Source organism: Perca flavescens, chromosome 2 (assembly GCF_004354835.1).
Source record: "Perca flavescens isolate YP-PL-M2 chromosome 2, PFLA_1.0, whole genome shotgun sequence".
Taxonomy (NCBI): Eukaryota; Metazoa; Chordata; class Actinopteri; order Perciformes; family Percidae; genus Perca; species Perca flavescens.
The window spans coordinates 27598831-27620253 of NC_041332.1; the positions used below are offsets into that span (position 1 = coordinate 27598831).

Sequence of the window (21423 nt, forward strand, 5' to 3'; positions counted from 1 at the left end):
AGAGATTGTAGAGCAGGGATGAAAACATATGATACACACAGAAATCCACACAAATGAACACAGCTCTATCATCCGAATGAGTGCAGCTGCAAGCTGTAAATTTCTCAATGACATGGAGAAATAAGAAGACAATAAAAGAGAAGTCAAAAGAGAAAAAGGCATTAGAAACATGAATCTTAATAAGCATTGGCAGCTCTTTGTTTATCAGACATTTTTTACATTATCAAGATGAATGGAGGGATAAAGATAGTAACACTTCTGCAACCTAAATTGCCTCAAAGGGAATCTGCAGCTGTAGCAGGATTGGTGCAGCAAACCTTGCTCGTGGAGAAAGAAAAAGAAGTTGGAACTGTATTCACTCTTAAAACACACTTATCTCTTTTTTAAATCAAATATTGTATTTTCTTAACATTAACATGTAATGTAAGTATGGTGGCTGTTGATGTTAGAACAAAAGAAGTTAATAGCTCAATAAAATAAACAGCAATTCCACTTGATAAGGATAATATATTTTACACTTGGCATAGGCCTATATGGTGTTGAGTCAGGGCATTTCAGAAATTCTTTAAGGCAGGACATTGGATGTAGTATACAAGGTGAGTTTTGACAGGAAAATCCTAATCCAGTACTGAGGAAACGGATCAAAATGTGAAGGCACTATCTGTAGCGATACATGTGGGTGTCTGTCATAGACGGTGACAAAGGAACTGCTTGACCTCACATCATAGCCCTATCAATTTTATGAATTTACAATCCATACTAAATATGCTATCTCATATTTGTCTCACTGTTATTCTTCTAAGGCAACAGTGTGACAATAATGTGACACAGACACACACAAAGGGTCGTAGGTTGGAGTCCATGTCTGCGCCAACAAACTATATTTCACAATGTCAGAAACAGTCGATCAGCATTTCCAGATAGAAAGGGATCAGCAGCTCAGCTCAGCCTTTACGTCACACAGCTGAGGTCAACGCACGATTACTGATGACAGGATTTTTGTGCTCTTTTTGCATTGAAGTGCACGTTTGGGTGTTTAAATGGAGGAAATAACATGAATTAATCTGTGGAATTGACCAATATCCTGCAATTCAGGATATAAAACTTTGCTCACTTTTAATCTACTAAGGGACCATGAAATCTATCACAATCCCCCTCCCCCTTGCTCGCCCTAAAGTGTCGTACACCAGATTAGTAACTGGAGGTGTCAAAGTGAACAGGGGCTAATCCGAGATTAAACACAAAATTACACCACTTCTAACCGTGTCACCTCGCTGTTTGACACAAGATGAGACAGGAGACAGAGATTATTTGACTTTACACCATTTTTAAGCTCTCCAGGTGCAGGCATGGCAATCCTCACCGTGTGTGAGGATTATACACCATGTGTCAGTTGGAGTGTACATACATTATGTGCAGAGCTGACGTTCTTATCCAGAGCACTGTGCAATAAGTGAGTTCAGCATTCCCCTCAAGGACACTTAGGCAGCAGACATGAACATTCATTGACCGCCAATGCCCTGTGACCTTTCAGATACAGGATAGACTCAGAAAGCTGTTTTTTTTTAATGCTGTTCTTCACATTCACATGCGGTTCCTTCTGTATGTCGTCACAATGTACAGTAAGATACCCACAACATAGCCTACAACCTTGTCACAAGATCTTAATTCGTGGTTATGGATGCATCTATAATATATTCTTCTCCAATCAAATCTATATTTAACTTAAATTGTCATAAAACTGCTGTTGCACTGCTATCTAAAAAATTATTCTACAGTTCAATAATGTTAGATGAAATAATTAGTTATTTAATAATGTAGTTAATGGAAACTTAATCTGCAACAATGTATATAATCTATTTATTGTTGAAGTTATCTTTCAGCAAATATGCCAAAAATTCATTGGTTCCAACTTCTCAAATGTGAATTAGAATGTTGGTTCTGACAACATATATTTTGGAATATAAAGACATTTTATAGACCAGAAATAGTTCTATTAATTGTAAAAATAATCAGCAGATTAAATATTCTTTAGTTGCTGCCCTAATCATGTTTCACACTGACCACTTTTGTCCACTTCTTTGTTTTTAACCCCAACTTAAATTCTCTGTATGATTCCATGTAAGATGCTTTTCCCTTTTTTTTACTCTCCTTACGTAAAGATTTTGCAAACTCTAATTTCAAGTACCCAAATTTAGCACAGTGATGTCACACAACACAACCCTTTTCTAATTACCTCTGCGTGCGGCAGCGCTAGCAGCAACAGACGGAAATAAACAATTGGAAATATCAAATGCACCTCTGCTGTTTACGAGCTGGGGTCTGACAGCTGACAAGATAGTTAAGGGGCGTCTAATACGGCAATTAGAGTGTGCCACTGTCTGCGGGGCTGCTGCTGTGACAAGGCGCCCTCTAATCACTGACTTATTACGCTGGCTAGCAGCACCTCTCATATCTGGCCCATTAAGCAGACAGCAGCATTAAGAAGCATTAAAGCAGCAAGCCCCCTCAACTGAGGAGGCATTGACGGGAGAAAAGGGAAGGGAGAGGACGTACTGTGCCTGTTATATTCATTTGTGCATTGTTCCACATTCAGTAAGGAACTTGTAAAAGAAGAGTAACACATGAGATGTTTGTGATATGGCGGCATCAACCTTGATCATACGCAATAAGATGAAAGATTAACGAGTGATTACAGAATTTTTTTAGGAAAGGCAGCAGACGGATGTGTCAAAGATGGCCATCAAAAGCAACATCATCAAGGATGTGTGAGTTTGTCTGCATGTGTGGCTTGTCAGAGGAAACAAGAAAGACAAAATCATAAAGACTTCTTCTCATGATTCTCACGTACTCCAAACTCTGCTTCTGTGGCCAGCATGGATCTGGGTTGCATTTGGCCGTCGTTTAACCTGAGTCTGGCCTGGGCTGGGTCAGGGACAAGCTTGGGCCCGGATCCCACCGCTACACTCGCACATATTTGTCACAGCAGGCGGGGGAGGAGGCTGTGTTATCTGAGGCCTGGCCAGATACACAGCATTAGTCACTGTGCTAGCGTCTCGCCAGGGTTTCCTCTTTGGCTCACAACTAAAGAGGACGATGGTGAGGCAAAGGACAGAGGGGTGTGTGTGAGCGAGTGTGTGTGTGTGAGACTTCGTAAATCACTAGAAAAATGAGCGGCTAAAAAAGTGAAAGCTCTTAGCAAGTGAAGAAAATCCCACAATGCTGAAGCAATTAGATCCAGACAACAGTCAACACTCTCACACAGCTGCTGTGTTACCGCTGTGGTCAACAACTTAACCTAGCTGCGTTCAGAAAGCATCATTTTCGGCCCTTATCTGGCTCAAGTGTGTGTGTATGTGTGTGTGTGTCTCACTGCTGGGTTTTGTTTAGCTGGAGGCTTGATGTTTCATGGATGTTTTGCTTGGCTCGCAATCCCTGTCCCAGCCCAGTTGTATAAACACTGACAGTCGGCAATGGCCAGCATCAGACTGGGGAGGACTCTCAATTAAAAGACTGTTAGTGGGACAGATGGACTGAAGAACTGCAGGAAAGAGGAGCTACAGAACAAGATGGCTTCAGCCTGGACTCTTGTAGTCGGGTCCAAAGAGGATTTTAAACAGACTGGAAGAGACAGGCAACATGGCCCAGAATTATTGCTGGCACATGCAAATGAGTCCATCCCTAAACTAAGCAGCATATGTAGAGGTCAACAAAGACAGAGCCTTGGCCATTACAAGTAGCCTTGGCCATTACAAGTCCTATGAAACCATAGAACTGATGGTGATCCTAATATAGTATTTGATACGACTGTTTTACTACCCTGTCATATTTTAAGGTTGACATTGTAACAATATGCCACAAAAACACCACTAGTCCCTTTCAGCCTCTCTGTATACTCCCTTGACAGCGTACAATGGAAAGCCAACCCAGACAGCTGCTAGATGCTGGCTGGGTATTGTTTCTCCTACTTTAATTGAAACCTTTACCATGTTCAACACACAGCCACAAACCACATTCCTTGTTTGGTGAGTTAAGCTAAGCCGAGATTTAAATGAAAACCCCGTGTGTGCCTTCTCTTTGCAGCAGCAGCAGAGTCAGATTTAAATTTGTCTCTGCTTAGGGTCACTGTAAAACACTGGGAGCATCTTGTCCTCTCTTCCACCCACAAGATATTATCTCATCCATGAGTTAGCTGCTGAAATGCTGTCAATTTCCTGCCAGAAATGTGCAGCCAACGTGTGTCGGAAAAGAGGCACAGCAGCTTTGCGTGTCATAAAACGAGGGCCTGGCTCCGTCAGATAGATCAGGACTTCACAATGTTCATATTGGAAACAGGTGACAAATAAAGCACGCTGAATAAAGAAAGTCTTTGTAGTTGGACACAGCACGCCACAAAATACAGGGGAGCAAATACCTCATGCCAAGGCTAATTTTTGCTTGTTGGATTTTATACATTGGATTTGACTTGAAAAGGAGCTTTCTTGCCTTACAAAGTGCTTCAAAATAAACTACAATTAATCACTGACTTCAGTGTAAAACTGTTATACTGTACAGGGGGAAACAGAAAAGACTAGCATCTTCCCTCTGAAATCCCCACAGTGGAATGCCCATCCTTCCTGTCAGTTCTGGTTTTGAGCCCAGCGGCTGGCAGTCACAGAGCCAGAGGTCCCTGTCCTTTGTGCAGCTGTGCGTCTGGGCTTTGACACGGGGCAGAGCGACCAGAGCTATGCTAATGGGAACCAAATGGGGCGTGAGTCCCCGGTGGATTACAGAAGGAGAAGAGAAGCATGTGTTTTCATGTATTCATGTGGAGACCTGGGACCCCTGTCTTTTCTTCCTTTTTTTTTTTTTTCTCCTTTCTTTAAGTCAAACAAATAAAAGCAGCAATGTCTGTTGCTTGCACGCACCCTTAATTAATGCTCTTTGTGACTAGACAGATTTTGAGATTCATTATCAATCAGTGAATGTGTCACAGGGCTTATAAAATGTATACAACAAGTTATTACAGTGTTTAGATTTAGCGCTTTTTATAGGGATGTTAGTAATTTACTGTAAACTACTTAGACTATTATTGAAAAGGGCCAAATTTGAAAATGAAGTTTGGAAATGAAGTGAGCAAGGTAAATAAACATTAAACAAAGGCTGGGGAACAATAATATTCATCTGTGAACGTATTGTGTCTGTGAAACATAAGTTTCAGATGCTTGGCAGTGCCTCTCAGTCTTGTCTCGATGTTGCAAAGTTAGGTCCAGCTGATTTAATACATGAAGGGGTTATAATTTCAAGCCTGCAGGACTTTTAGCCCTTTGTGGTGCCATCTGACATAGCAAATCCTTTCTTCTACCTTTTGTGAACACATGCAAAATGTTGTACTGCTGCCCGCTAGTAATGGAATTGCAATACAGTCTTCACTGATAGGAATCACTAATCAGGAACATACAGTACATCTAAAGTTCATATCTGGCAATCTAAACAACTGAATTGTGAGTGATGATATCTGTCATTCCAGATGACATCCAGTTTCAACTTCGACCGGAGGAGCAGTCCTGTCTTTTTTTGTTTGTCAGCTGTCACATATGACTCTCGCTCAGCATTCCTTCACATACACAGACACCCACAACACCCATGTTATTACTCCACAATCAAACTAGCAAAATGTCTTTATGCAACATTCCTGCTTCTTCTGTGTGGTGTTGACACAGTCGCAGAAAGTAAATCTCCCCATCAGGAGCACCACCCCGTAACATTTCAAATCAGATCAATGACGAAACCTTAAGTCTGACTCACCCGCATGATAAATAGCCGTGCGTGTACTTCAGGACAGTCATGCTTGTTTATGAAGTGGACGGAAAAAGGACCCAGCTGGCTTTGATATTGTGAAACAGAGAAGGAGATGGAGTATAATATCACAATACTGGACCAGAAATATAACCCTGTGATCTCGCTATCATATGCCATGCTCTCTGTCAGTGCAGCCTGTATAGAGAGAGAGAGCTGTGCCACACTGTTAACACTGGACTACACTGTCAGTTCAAATACCCAAGCATCAAGAGAGCAGCAGTTTCTCCCATCTTTTGTGTAGACAGCAGGTCCAGGCAGAGGCCCCCAGTCCAGGCCCCTGGCTCCTCTCAGCTCTCCTCAAAGCATTTCCCCAGCCAGAGATCAAACCATCTGCCCAGTGACAGACCTCTGGGTCCACAGACACAAGGGCAGGTTCAAAGAAGGGTGCCAGGGGAAGCAGGGAGGGGATGGAGGGAGAGAGAGAGAGAGAGAGAGAGAGAGAGAGAACGACCGTAAAGTTGACAAAAAGAAAGAGAAGTGAGATAGCAAGGGAGCAGTGGGGGTGAGTTTGACGGGGGGGGAACCGGGTATCGGAAAGGTGGGGAAAAGGTGTTGCACCAAAGGTGGAGGAGGCAGAGGAAAGCTGATGAGGGGAGGTAGGAAGGTTGAGGAAACGCTGTGCAAAAGATGCCAGGCCAGATGTCCAAAAATTCTTGTATATGACCCAAATTTTGTTTATATACACATTTTATAAGATAAATTGAAATACTGTGTTGGTGTTACTGTTCAACTAAATAATAGCTAAATAAATTATGCTGGTGTGACCAATGTTAGCTCATATCAGTGTCAACATATATGTCGGTCAGTAAATAACCGATTGTAGTACAGAAATTCCCAAAATATGTTTCAGTTTCATAGTTTGTTCACCAGAGAGGACTTATACATTGTTGTTTTTTTCAACTATGTATCTGCTCAGTACATACGATGGTCATAATTCTTAATAACCAAATTTAAAAGATTATTATATAAAATTTAAAACTTTTTTTGGTTCCACCCAAAACTTTAAAAACCAAACTAAATTAAATTTATATTGATATAAAGACAATCCTCAAAACCAGCAAATGCTTATTGCTAATTGCAATGTTATTCTTGCTTGATGAATGATTTTAAAGATGAATCAATAATCCAAATTGTCACATCATTTTGTGTTGTTTTTTTTTTTTACTAATTGCTCTAGCAATAAAGTAAAATAAAAAGGCAGAAATCACTCTGTAAGTTGTTAGGCTCATTGTTCAGAGACACGCTTCCTTATCACTGGCCATTGTGTGGACAGGAAAGGGAAGAAAATAAAAGAGACCATTGTCGTCAATATATTCGAGATCTGCTCTGACCTTCAGCCTATCAGAGGGAGCGACCTGCTCCAGATAAGGACAACTCCCTGTCACACTTGACACCTGCACTCGCTGGCCCACTGATCGCCCCCACGCCAAATGCAAATATCACTGTAAGGCCCAGCACTGCAACAACATGCTAGGTTTCTGCCTGGAGGGAGTGACATGACCACACAGTGCAACCAGACACATGAAAAGAGAGACGAGAGAGGGAGTGAAAGGGAAGGGGACCGAAGAAATGTGAGGAGTGGTGGAAATAGAGAGAGGGGAGAGAAGATGACCAACATCGTCTGCTCTTTACTTCCCTCCCCATCTACACCCTAACACAAACAGAAAGTATTAGTCAGAGCCCAGACATATTGCCGACCCCTCTCTGCGAGGGGACATCTCCATGGCGATCATTGGTTGGCGTGGGCGACGGTACGCACACACGGTGCAGGCTTGACAGCAGCGTGACGACAGAAGGCCAACACTGCTGAGACTCCCCCAAATTGACATTTAGTCATCACACTAGTCTACAGGGTGGGACTCTACCTCCTGAACTACACACATACAGGCGCCCACACACACTCCCACATTCCCTCTCATGCAAACATGTGCACACACACACACACACACACACACACACACACACACACACACACACTCAGTGAATTCCCCTACTCAAACCAGCTCGCAGCCAGAGAAATCTTGGAAGATTTCCTAGATATGATCTCGCCAATAGCTCTTTATTTTCTTTGACCATTTTTAATGTAAAAACGGCTGCACTAATTGTGTGTAAGCAATCTCCAAATTATGTGTTTTTTCAACTAAACCGAACACTACTGTAGACAGATTGGCTGGTTTTCAAGACACACGACCGGGCAATAATATTTGTTTCTTTCCTCTGAGTTTTGTTCAAACAGTGTGTCAGCATGGTGGTTTACTTGTAAACACCTGGGCCTGCACACCCAACAGCTGTGGAAATACAAAACTATGTATAAGCTATGCTGAACCATGGATAATTGCTCTTTTTGGATTATTTGCAAGCAAGTGCTACATCCACTGACATTATAAAATATCACCAAAAGTGGCAGAGCAACAACAAGAAAGAAAAATCAATGCCCAGGTTGTTGTTATATACAGATCTGTGCAATCATTTACCTCAGCCAGCATAGTGAGAAGACTGCTCCTGATCACGTAGTTCCCGATTTAGATACAACGCTCCAAGAAAAAGCTGAAACATTTATTAGTATTTACAGTCTCAGTCTGCAAATGACACAGAAAACAGGGCAGAGATACACACACAGAAAGAGGGGAGGGAGAGGAAGAGAGTGTTTAACCAATGGCTACATTACTGCAATGACAAGTTTGTCACTCCCAAAGTGTCTTTGGACCTGTGTGTGTGTGTGTGTGTGTGTGTGTGTGTGTGTGTGTGTGTGTGTGTGTGTGTGTGTGTGTGTTGTGTGACAACGAGAGAGGGAGGGAGACTGCAAACCAAAGGAAAGTCCATCTGAGTGTCTTAGTCTTTATCAGTCTTACAAAGTTCACAGATAGAGGGGCTGAAGTGGAGGCTCGACGCTGTTCCAGAGTCACAGGTCACAAAGAAGACAGAGCGGCTCAAATTGGCAGGAGGGAGGAAAGAAATAAAGCACGCAAAAAAAAAAGAAACTCACAGTTGCGTGAGGAAAGCAGTGCCAAACCTTGGTGATTGCCATTCTGCAATCGACCTAACCAAATTGCAAATTCCCTCTCAGGACCCTCTAAGTCCGCTTCACTTGGCGAAAGCTGGAATCCTTATTTCTGCAATTATAAAGCTATTGACTAATTCGACATATGTTAGCGTGTCTTCCAGCGCACAAGTGCTGGTGTGCCATTGAGTCATTAACTTTGACAAATTGTGACAGACTTTTTTATTGCCACCCAATCATGAGAAACAAGACTGTGGCAGAGGAGTTAATGAGTGGCATGTTTTCCTCCTCTTCCTCCCCTCCCCACCCCCCCACCAACTTGCTCTCTCGCTCCTCTCCAACCCTTCTACTTAGATTCCTGCACCCCCAAATCCCCTCACCCCTCCATATTTATAATTTTACCACATCCTAACAATAACACGGCCGGTACTCTGCAGAAAACACGCGGGCCCTTGCCTAATGAATCTCATGCCTTTACCGCGGTAAAATGGCCAGTAAGTATTACCAGCTGCGACACTCTCCCTCTTTCTCTCCCTTCTTGGCAGTGGCATTGAGCTTGGGAGTGCAGGGGTGGGTGGGTGGTGGGGGATTCAGGGGGGGGGGGGGACAAGGCAGACACATCTGAGTGCAGCTGGACCAGGGAGAGAGAGGTGGGGGATGAGGGGGAGAAAGACCGCAAGACTCCGTGTTTCCAGCTGCCTTTCTCAGGGGCTCGGTTTTCTTTTCCTCCTCACGGTTTTTCGCAAGGCCCTTCTGGTCCCAGCTTACTTGAAAAATCACAAACACACACACACACACACACACACACACACACACACACGTAGACACACTCACACACAGATGCACACACGCCCTGATCCACCTCCCCTCAATCCCTCACATACGGCCATCTTTGTTTGGACAGGGCTCAGGAGTTCCAGAAAAGCTCTCTCAGATGTGCTGAAGTAAGGGAAAAACAAAACAAACTGGCCCTAACACACACACACACACACACGCACGCACGCACACGCATACACACGCACACACACACACACACACACACTTAAAATGTATGTGAATGCGCAGACACCAACAAGTTCTTGGCGCTCACACATAACACTGTGTAGGAGAAGTTCATACACACTCCCACACACACACATGAACAATTTCACATGTGTGAAAGCCAAAATACCAGCTTCAAACAGAGAACAAATTTGCAAAGAGATGAAAAAAGTGGCATACATTTTTCTTCATGGAGGTAGGCAGCCTACTATTGAAGGCGTGCATTCTTTTACACTGTGTGTGTGTGTGTGTGTGTGTGTGTGTGTGTGTGTGTGTGTGTGTGTGTGTGTGTGTGTGTGTGTGTGTTTGCGTGTCCCAATCCAGGATCACAGCACCAGGGCAGGCCTGAAGCATACCTCGACATGTGTTACCTCTTTGTAATATTGACTTTGTTATAGCTATACTAGTGGGAGAGTAGAGCCAGGAGCCCGGGCCTTGCAATAGTGGGGCCCCTGAGTTCGCTAGAAAACAAATACCCGAACAGGCCGTGAAAATAGAAAACACAGTACCACAATATCAGTCTATAAAAACAGATTCAAGTAAACTATAAAAACGTCCCTCCCTCCTGCCTCTGAACTTTTAAATTTTCACTCTCTAAATTAAGAATATTGTTTGTCTGATTCCATTCCTGCAGGGTGTTGCTTACAAATCCGTGGGATTTGGCAACCAAGTGCGTCTTGGCCTGGCCTTCCTGTCCGAGCATGTGTACTGGACCAACTGTAAAAGTCAAAAATCCTCCTTCTTTAAAGCCTTGAATTACTGTATAATTTCATTTAAATACCAAACTGCTTCCAAATCTGTTCGGTTTCAAATGAATAGCAATTATCACAGCAAGATTTCACTTAGTCAATATATACAAAAGAAATAAGCCTCTACATTTCTAGTGAAAAATAATGAGGAACCCCTCAGATTTCAGATGATACATATAACCAAGAGAAAGGGAAAGCACATATGCTGTTTATTTGATTGCTTTCCAGAAATAAAAGATTGATTATCATTTTCTTGTTCCTGGGAGTGTAAATCCCATCTTGTCTCTTTCCCCAGTGATGACTTTGCTTATACATTTGAATAATGAAGGCAAGTCATTTGAATATTCCCTCTGTATTAAAAAAAAAAAAAATGTTTTTACACGATGCAGCAATATTAGCCATGTTAATTGGGCTCTTTGGACTTTCCCAAAAGAAAGGCTAAATTAATTACTTATGTCGACAAAATGTCAGACACGCCGGTCTAATATATCTACAACTGTTTCCAACAGTGTTGTTTTTTTGTCTGTGTGTGTGTGTGTGTGTGTGTGTGTGTGTGTGTGTGTGTGTGTGAGAGAGAGAGAGATTATGAATGCCCTTAAAAACAATCTGAGCGTCCACCAGCCTGAGTTAGATCTAATGAACGAGATGGGAACAAAATGCTTTGACATCCTCTCCATGTTTCATGGGTGGCTCTTGAGAGCCCTTCTCCAATATCCATCCCCTCTTCTCATACTAATCAGCCACTACAGTATTGACTGTTTGTGCTTGCAAAGTGACTCGTGTTAGTATGTGTCTGCCTGCGCTGTGCAAACACACACACGCACACATTTCTTAGGCTCCAACGTGCCAATCCGCGCTCCATTTTGTCATTAAACTTGTAAGAGAAAGTGAATTATTTGCAGGACGTTATGTGGTTGTCTGTGTGAAATGTGTGAAATGTTCATTAATGTGTATGTGTACCCACCACCATCAGGGGCTTTGAAGTTCCATTTTTTTTTTTTTTTTTTTTTTTTTTGGCTGTTTTTCAGTCTTGAAGAAAAACTGTATCAGCGCATTTTCCTCAAGTACGAATAAACATTAGACATTGGGAGAAGAGGCGATGGGGATACATTAATGAATATATGTGAATGTGAGACGATCAGATGATGTGAGTGTGTGTGTGTGTACATTCACGCACATGCATTTGTGCACACACACACGTGCGAGTGTGCAGTGAGCAAGAGCTAACAGAGAGGCCTGCTGATGCCATGTTTCAGACGACCCCTTGAAGTGGAAATGAGCTTCCTCGGTCTTATAACTAGTCCGTTCTCACAAAGTCAGCAAACTCTGCTACCCCTCCAAAGAAATGCAGACGCCTCCCCTCCCTCCAACCTCCCCACCCAGCCCTGTGGTCAGCATGCAGGATGAATTCACCATCAAGACCTAAGAAACATACAGGTCCACCTCATTTCATCTGCTTTTGTTCTTGTTCTAGCAGGATAAAAGAGGTGCCGCTTCAGTGTCTTCCGGTGGCTTTTGTCCTGACTTTCAAAGCAATGCAATGTCAACTACTGTAGATTAGGGTAGGAAAAGAATATTCATGGTGTATACGTCCTTAACCCACAGCAAACAGAAGAACTTAAACTGTTGATTGTAGCAATATCTTTGTTCCCTTTAGATGCATGTTTTCCGGCTGCATGGCCTGAAAGTATCTTTAAATAAAGGTGCAATTTGAATTGGAATTTGCAGTATTATTACTCTCTCGAATTACCGCAATGATTTGTTTTTCTAATGATGCATTGATTGTTTAATTTCTTAAATAAAAAAATATATCAGATTCCCATCCAAATATGGCAAAACTGAAAGCGATGTCTTAAAAATTCTCATTTTGTCTGATCAACTATCGAAAATCCAAAAAGTTCCAACATATTTAGAGAGAAAACTGATTTTAGAAGCTGTAACCAGAACATTTTGGAATTTTCACTTATAATATTACTTAAATGATTATTTAAGCGTCAAAATTGTTATAGATTCATTTTCTGTTGGTTGGTTGAATAATTAATAATCAACTAGTTTTTCCATCACTGTCTGCAGCCAAACTCCATTGACCGATTCCTTTAGACTCACTGAGTCATTACAAGAGCTGTTTCTATTTAATCCAGGCTCAGAACACTGGAACACATGTTTATGATCGTTTTTATTTAATGAAACGATTAGCTCAGTCTGGAAATATGTTTATGACCTTGTGTTTATGAGTGTGTCTGTATGTGTACATTTTGTACATCTCTTCTTTTCTATTATAATTATTCCTATTATTATTATGCTGTGTGTATGCTCGCATCTGATGTAGTGTGCATGCACGCATGCTGCTGTTTGAACCTGTGCGAGCACCTGAGGGTCCATCCCCAGCCGTCCTCGGAGTGGGGAGCGACAGCTGTACAGTGATGCTGTAGCGATAGGCATCATCGGCTTGCTAGAGACTAATTGGTCCACAGCGCTCCTCTGAGTGGCCTCGCTAATTAATTAGAAAGGCAGTGGAGCTGAAATTTTTAATCAGGACACCAGGCTCTCCAGCAAGTAGGAAAAAAAGACACATTACCCCATCATTCCATGTAATCCACCTGACACTGATCTCCCATGTTGTCATGTGAAATGTGTTGTGTGTTTAGGTATTCATATGATCTGGCAAGGGAATAAGAAATACATTTATTACAGGGCTTATTGGATCGTTTTAATTCTGAGAGTTTCAGTCGTAATAAAGTATGCATGACTTATATTTGGTTTGGACCCCAAGAGAACGATGTAAAAGTGGTCTTTTCCTCTTGTGTGTTTGTGTAGCACATGTACATATCATGATTTCCACTGATGTAAATTATGTACTGACTGGTCCTTATTTGTAGTGACAAGATGCCGATAATGTACTATAACGTGGTGACAAGAAATGTTACTGCTGCTGATCGAAATCGCTGAAGAGTGTGCTTGTGTGTGATCTTTTCTTTTCCTTTTCCCCTTTTTTTTTCTTTTTTTATAATTCCTTCTACACCTTGAAAGCAAAATATTATTTTTCCTTCTACCCCCTATCTGTACTTAACAAATTAAAAGCAGTCACTCAAACTAACACTTTCCCTCATACTGGAAAGAAACTGGAAATCACAAGCTTGTTTTAAAAAAAAAAAAAAAAAAAAAAAAAAAAAAAAACATCCCCTGGTTTTCTATTTCTTACTGAAAAAAAGAAAAGATGATTCTAAGGAAACAATGCTTTCACACCGTTTTGGAGGCACATTTGTGTTCCGAAGCTGCGCACAGCACACCACAATGATTTGTGGTGAAGGGCCAGAGTCTGGGAGGAATCAGCCAAAGACCAAAAGACAAGAGCCCTGCTAAAACGAGAGCTGTGCTGGTCAGCCACTTCACACAGAAGGCAAGGGAAACATGTGTTCATCATCGCACTACTGGGATGACAAACTTCCACCACCGACTATAGACTTACAGTACCAGGAAAGTGTATGGACATAAAACAGGAACACATAGATAACAAGTCTACTGTGGTAGAGTGAATATGGAATGAAAATTGGCCAGCAAACTTTCCATCAAGGGGAAAGTTTCTGAAATGCACACGCACGCACCTTTACCTTGCGTGGCGACATTAGCTTTGTGCTGTGTCCTAATCTTCGTGACTGTCTTGGCTTTGCTCGTCGCTAATCAGCCAGACGCTCTTATCAGCCGGTTGCTTTAGCCAAAATAAACACATGCCGCCTTTTTATTGCTTTGTTTTCACAGGTCATTAGGGGAAGGAGAGAAGACGCATTGATTAGCTTTCCAGACCACTGGATTATTGTTGTGTTATGGCTATCATCATTAAGTTTCATTAAGGCTGTGGTTGTTCTTGTTTCCAGAAAATGAAGACGTTGCTGGAATAGGCGAGCTGGTTGGAGAGCAGACGGCACGCCACACTCATCTGGAAGGTAAGGAAAGTCGCACAGAAATGCACAGCAGTTTATTTAGGTAAAATACCTTTTTGAAGCAGTGAGTTTTAAGATAAGACTGAATTCTGACCCTGACAGAGATTGTATTTAAAAGACTCACCCTGGCCCCATCAACCATATTTTTCAGGCTAATCTAAAACGCTTAGCTTCTGTACTACATTCCTCATTTATTTGAAGTGCATTAAAGAAAACTTAATGAAGCGGTGTCAGTCCTTTGCCAGCTTTGCTCTGCAGCTACACATATGCTCCCAAAGCAAGGAGGACCTGGCTCTGTCGCCAGACTAATTAGCATGTGTTAGCTAGTTAGAGAGAGGGCGGCCCTCTGTGATGTGTACTGAAGTGGAGTAAAACGCTGGGGCAAGGATTGTACTAATGGCCCACTTCCTCCCCACGGGGACCCTCCCTGCAGCTCCGCACGTGCTGGCATCAGTGCAGCCCTGGGCACCCACAGCGCCGGGGGCAGAGGTGGGCACACACGAAGACGCCTGGCTCGGCTGGCACCATTTTAATGCAACAATGAGCTCTCTGGGTGTGATGCTCTGCCATGTAACAGCAGGTAACAATGACACTCGCTATAACACACACACACACACACACAGGCAAACTGAAAGTGACGCGCAGGCTAACAGATTCATCAGCCTATGAAATGGTTCAGACAGCTGGGGCCGCGGCTCTAGCTAGCTGCCTAGCATTGGCGGATGCATTATTTACAAGAGGAGCTGTAGCATTAGCGAGCTCTTTGGCACTTGGATAGCAGGCGTGGGTGGTGAGCACCAACGGCAAGCGAGTGTATCTCTGTCAGTGTGAGTAAACAAACAGTGGGGACATGGTGTGACAGAGCAAACTGTGTGCCACACAGACTCACACAAACACACGCAAACTCATCAGGGAGCCCAGGGAGAACGGGAGAAAAGAGGAGGGGTGTGTGGCATCCATATTTATAGGGCCTTTCTAACATTTGTCCCCAGGCCAAATGCTGTGACTACACTCAGCTAATGTCAGAGCAGCACTTAACCAGGCATTTCCAGTATGTGCATGGGCAGTGGGGAATACGTGGGATATCTACAAGACCAAGGCAAAAAAGAAAAAGCACAGAGACATACAAGGATGGAAATGAAAAGAAATGCAGTTGTGCTGTGTGTTCAGACAATTATCTTCTCAAACACCAATCTCTTAGTGTCTTTATTCCTCTCTCTTCCAAACTCTCTATTTCAAAGCATCTGCTGACTCTGAATAGGTCTTTAAAGCCGACAATACACTTTTGCTCATTCTCACAACCAATATAATGGAACAAACATATTTTTTCTTTGTACAAAAAGAGTGCCAGTTCTGGTTCCGAATAAACTTTTTCATCCTGGATTATTATCTGTAACTTTAACTCAACCTGGTGTTGTCTTTGTTTTGGATTATGAAAGCAGAATGTGTTTGGTGACCTGGAAGTTACTGTGTAGTTTACTGGCATTTGCACTCAAAACTATATTCGATAGCCGCTGAGCACACGCCAAGTGTTGGTGTTGAATTGAGTACAGTGAAGCCCTCTGTTAGCTAAGCACACACAAAAAAAGTAGCCATTACATTGTCAATATATCTTACCTTGATGCTCCCTTGTTTCATCAAACCTGTTGACACCAGTCTTGGCCTGTTTTTTTTCCTGCTGGATTTATGAGAGGTGAAAGTGACATGCTGGCTCTTGGCATGTCATTACTCGCAAAAACTTGTCTGGAATGCAAGGAATGGCCTGCTTCACTTTGGTCACCTGTCCCCAAGATTATCATGTGTCAGGCAGGGCATTCACTTGGCATTATGCTCTCTGGCACCGAGGGAGGCTGAGGGGCCCACAGGCCTCGCTGGCATTTTCAGCACAGTCGCAAACTGCGTGATACCCCCAAAGAGATCTGACTAAGTGGATAAAGTTGCTCCTTTTAGCACAAATCTGTCATTATCTCAAGTGGCACGTAATCGTTTTGTGTAGCGAGATCCATTATGCATCCACTGAGAGCAAGAGCTAATTGTGGAGACTTACATTTATTCATTTGTTTGCTACCAGTTGTCCCATATATTTTTGAGGAGGTGCAATAAATGCCAATGTTTGTGTTTCTGTGTTTTTAAATGGTCAGCACTCTCGTGGTTATGTGGTAAAAGCCACACGGTTCCCTTTGTGCTCCCAAAGGAAGCTGACAATCAACATGAGGCAAAAGATACAGATGTTAACCACTGCCCCCAGTCATGTTTTTTGTGATCAACTTTGTGATCAGCCATCATTTTCTTGGTTGCAGTTGAGCCGGCTAGCCAAATGTTCCTCTGTCTCCCAAGCAGATGTAACTTAGAGTCGTCATTAACTAACAAAACAATCGGGTCAGTAGGGATTCGACATCCTATCATATCAGATATTATTGATGTTGTTTTATTCCAAAACTCCCAGACCATATGCAGGAAAGTTCCAGTTTGTTCAGGTTGACAGGCAATAGGGAGTGGGAATGACTTTAGAGACGTATCTCTTCTGAGGTGTCCAATATGTCCTATGACATACTGTATGTTGAAGTGGATATACTGGGATATTTGGGTTCTTGGAACAGTGGAAAATGTTGTCCCAAACTGTCTCCCAATTAATTGCATTCCCCTCAGGGCTCAGCTCTTGTTCACATTTCTTTATTATTGGAAGTTATCCTATGGATACTTGCATCAGTTTAGCATAGATCTGACCCCAGTCATTTTTAACACTTTACTGACCAGGTCGGATGCTTAAATGCATCAAGAAAAGACTACTTTTGACTGAAAAGTTGATTAATAAGGAATCAATGTGAGTTTATGTTATTATTTAATACACTTCTTTAAAAGCATAAAGTTGTACTTTTTAGAAATTGTGTTCTTAGGGCATGGGGAGGTGAATATTGACAACACAGAGAGAAAGTCATGAGGACAGATGAAACGGATTCATTAAGTTTGTGTGTGTGTGTGTGTGTGTGTGTGTGTGTGTGTGTGTGTGTGTGTGTGTGTGTTTTGCACAGACCAAAGGATAGTATATGCTGTTAATCTTGATCAAAGGTTCTTTTTTGTCTTTCAGTAAGTAAAGATAATACTGGTAAAGCCCTTGGATTTAACACACTGAGATAATGAAAGCAAGTGTAATTAGCAATTAGATTTGACCAAATTAAGGCAGACTAACAGAGGCAAAAATCAACATCAAGGCTACTAAACAATATTACGGCCAAAGGTGTGCTTAGTGTGTGTTTTTTCCCCTTGAAGTCATACAAATATAAGGATTGGAGGATAAGAGGATTGTGAACAGACAAAGATGGACGGAGGCTGAGGAAGGTTGCTTGTTCTTACCTTTGAATGGAACAACAATAACTCAGTATCTCTATTTTTTTGTATAATGTGCCCACACCATTGACAAGGCTTTAGCCACTAGTTTTACAGACGACTATGTTTCCAAGGCTTGGCAATTGAGGTGAGAGAGCCACTTAAACCCCCTTGCACACATATTATTAGCATTACCATATCTGGGCCTAACTGCAGCTGAGGGGAATAATGTGTGTCAGGAGAGTGTAAAATTAGAACCAAAACCAACACTGCTCTTTAAATCCCCTAGCCAAGTCCCCACTTCCTTACTTATAGCCAAGCTTACAATGTCAAACACTAATAAGCCAGCTAATTCAATTAGGACTCCACTTCTTTGAGATTCCCGAAAAAAGAGACTTTGTGAACAGCTCCCTCACAACTCTACACAGAACTCTTCATCATGAAAAAGTGGCCTTTATTCATAAGCTTCAGTGTGCAAGAGAGGGAACTTGCTTCAGAGCTTGTTAGCAAAACACCCTGATCTGAGGCGCGAGATGTGTGACTAAAGCTGTGTCTCTTAAGTGTCTGTCACCCTGATCTGACTCGAGAAGAGCTCTTTGTAGGCTGTGTTTTCTCTGTCTGCCTCTTTGCGCTGCGCTCCGGAGTGACTGGGGATGAGCCCCGCCGTGTTGCTGCAGGTGACAGGGAGCCCTTTTTGTTGTCAAATCCTGATGGAGCCTCCACATGAAAAACATTTCACTTGAGCTGCTGCTGCTGCCTTCTTTCTCTTCCTTCCTCTCTGTCTCTCTCTGTAGACGTCAAAGGCTACAACTGCAGCAGTGATACAGAGGCAGAAGGAGTCAATCTCGTACTCCTTTTCCCCCCTCACTTTTCTTTTTGTCAGCCTTTTTCTCATACTGTTGTTTCCTACCTCCCTCTCGTCTCTTCTATCGTTTCTTTTTCTGACCAGCCTTTTCTTTTCTCTGCTTGTCTAACCCACCCCTCCCTCCCTCCCTCCCCTCCTTCCCTCCCCTCCTTCTGGCTTATAGATCTGAGTTGGGTCTCAGGAGGAAAATACAAGTCAAGCCATTGTCATTTCAAACAGCGTGATAACCAGACACTGGGCTGCCCACTGACAACTCAGGGGAACTGGCCCTGGCTTTGACTGTTAGCTCATCTCTCTCTCTCTCTCTCTCTCTCTCTCTCTCCCTTTCCCCTCTTCTTCTCCCCCCTCTCTTCCTCACCTCCTCTCTCTTTCTCCTCCACCCCCAACACAGGATGCCCGGTAGCTCATTGTTGTTTGCTGCTGCTGTGTCTTGCATCTGCTCCTCTCTTCTCTCCTCTCTGTGCCGTCGGGGGCTGGGGGGAATAGTTGTCTTAGTGTGTGTACCAAGGTCAGTGCTCTCCACATGACAGTTCTCTGCCTCTCGACAAGGCGGGAAATCAATACTTTCGGACTTGTGGCGCTGCCCTCGGTGTAACAACAACACTGCCCAGCGCAGAGCGCGGCTCAGGCACCTGACAAATCCCCAGCCGCCCCCACAAGGCCCTCACCAGGGAGCCCCTTCCACTCTTATTCTGACCCCTTCACATTTCGACCAATGCCCTCTGTTTTACTTTACTACACCTTTTCTTTTCCCTCTATACTTTTTTTTTCTTCAGGGCCTCAACCTGCTGTATATCAGATTCCCTGTTTTTATATTATGCAATGCATGTTTCTATTATGCCTCTGGATGAACTGTGCCTCTTGTATCTGTTGCTTCTGTGCATGTGTCATGGAGAGGGATGAGTGTGTCTGCTCAGTGAGTGTGATCTATACAGAGATCAGACAGTTGATCAGAGAGGAGCTGCTAAATGAGAGCAATGTGCTAATTACAGAGTAGCAGAGGAAACGTACTGTGATGTGCTCAGACTGGACCTACAAAGATTAGATGGTGGTGGAAAGCAGTGTTCGGGTAGTTGGCTGGACCGAATAGAGGAGTGGGTATGTGGGCTTGCCAGGGTGGTGCCGATACCCGCAGAGTGCCAGGATTTCAACCTGCTGCAGCTGTTTCCACAGCAAGCCCAAGCATAGAAAACACTTCGCCACTCCGGTTCAGCTTTCAAGAGGGATCAGAAACATTGCACGAGTCCATCAGTCGACACTCAAGTCATTTTCCTTTTTCCTCATATCCACAGGTGTTTTCAGTTTTCCTGATGCTCCCTGCCACACACTTAAACCCAACCCCCTCGTCCAGTCCAGCCAATGAATGAAAAGCATCTGAAGCGTAAGCAGGGGCCTATAAACTGTAAGATATCTACCTCTAACTGGTATTAAGGGAAAATGTGCATGTTGCTCAGTCACAACACACACAAAGCAGAGCCATGGGCGACATTTTTAATACAGCACTAAATCCTAACATGCCTCCTTATGCTTTTTCACTGCCGGATAGATGCTCAGAGAAAAAGAGAAAGCACTGGCAGTGCGCCCCACACCGATTGTTAAGCCTCTCTCTTGGCCTGCCTCTAATGACGAGAGAGAGTGTGTGCAAGGCCAATTACTGCTCCCGTCCTTCAGCAGTCAAACGGAGTAAAACTCCCCCTCTCAGCCCCCGTGGAGAGGAGCCACCATCGACCGGAGCCCCCAAGTCTCTCCGAGGGACACATGCAGGCACACACTCGGTGCACTATGTGTGTGCAACTGGACGTCCATCAACCGGGCCATCTCTCCTCATCCCCTGGCTTGCTCCCTTGATTCAGCTGGAGTAAGGAAAATGCATCAAATAAAACAGCCACTTTAATGAATTAGATATTGAGCTGTTCATTAAAAAAAATCAAATTTCCTCAAGTCAGCAGGGGATACACCAGAAGAGTGTAACCTGGGAATGAACGCGACTTGTTTAGAGGAGTCATAAAACACAGAGATCTGATGACTTTACTGAATGCTCGCCAGAAGTGTTAAATGTTCTCGAAATTAGAAGACTTTTTTTGCAATCATGGCAAGGTAGATTTTCTTCCTCCTCACATCCCTCTCTTCTGTCACCTCTCATACAAATAGCTTGTTGTACTCTTGTATTACTTTCTGGTGGCAGGAACAAATAAAATTAGATGTATGACAAACATAAAGATCTGTGATTGGAATCTCTAATCGAGGATGAAAACAAAAGAACTGGGTGACTTTTCAGCCTTATGTGACAAAGATCATCTACATCTGTGGAGACGGATACCTGTTTTTGTTGGCTGAGCGGCTAGGTAGTACTTAAACCCTTTGCGGCAGCCTCTCCCAACACTGCTGACTGCTAGTGTTTCTACATGGTCTTAAAAGACAAGAAACGCACTCCTGTTCCCAAACCAGAGTGTATTTCTTTCTGACAAAGAAACATTAAAGCTCTATTACATTCAAATTTTCAGCGGTTCGTCTGTGAAAGACTCAAACAACTGGCAGCGTATGCTGCTGATAAAGGTGCAATCAAATGATCAATTTCTTCTCCAGTTTTTTTTTTTTTTATCTCTGGCAAGCCAGCATCAGCCTTTCCCCCATTTGATGGAGAGATTTAAAGGAAGC

The 21423-nt window shown here is 43.1% G+C and overlaps 1 protein-coding gene across 4 annotated transcripts in view; it reads right to left on the reverse strand.

The window, feature by feature from the left end:
- Positions 1–21423, reverse strand: part of bnc2 (basonuclin zinc finger protein 2) — a 167963-nt gene that overhangs the window by 47051 nt on the left and 99489 nt on the right. Inside the window, exon 1 of one of the 4 annotated variants that reach the window (XM_028591095.1) lies at positions 8316–8389. The exons of the other annotated variants lie outside the window; for them this stretch is intronic. Coding sequence (XP_028446896.1) covers positions 8316–8327 — 12 coding nt within the window. The 5' untranslated portion in view covers positions 8328–8389. Of the gene's footprint in view, positions 1–8315; positions 8390–21423 lie in introns of those variants that run through there. 4 annotated transcript variants of the gene reach the window in all.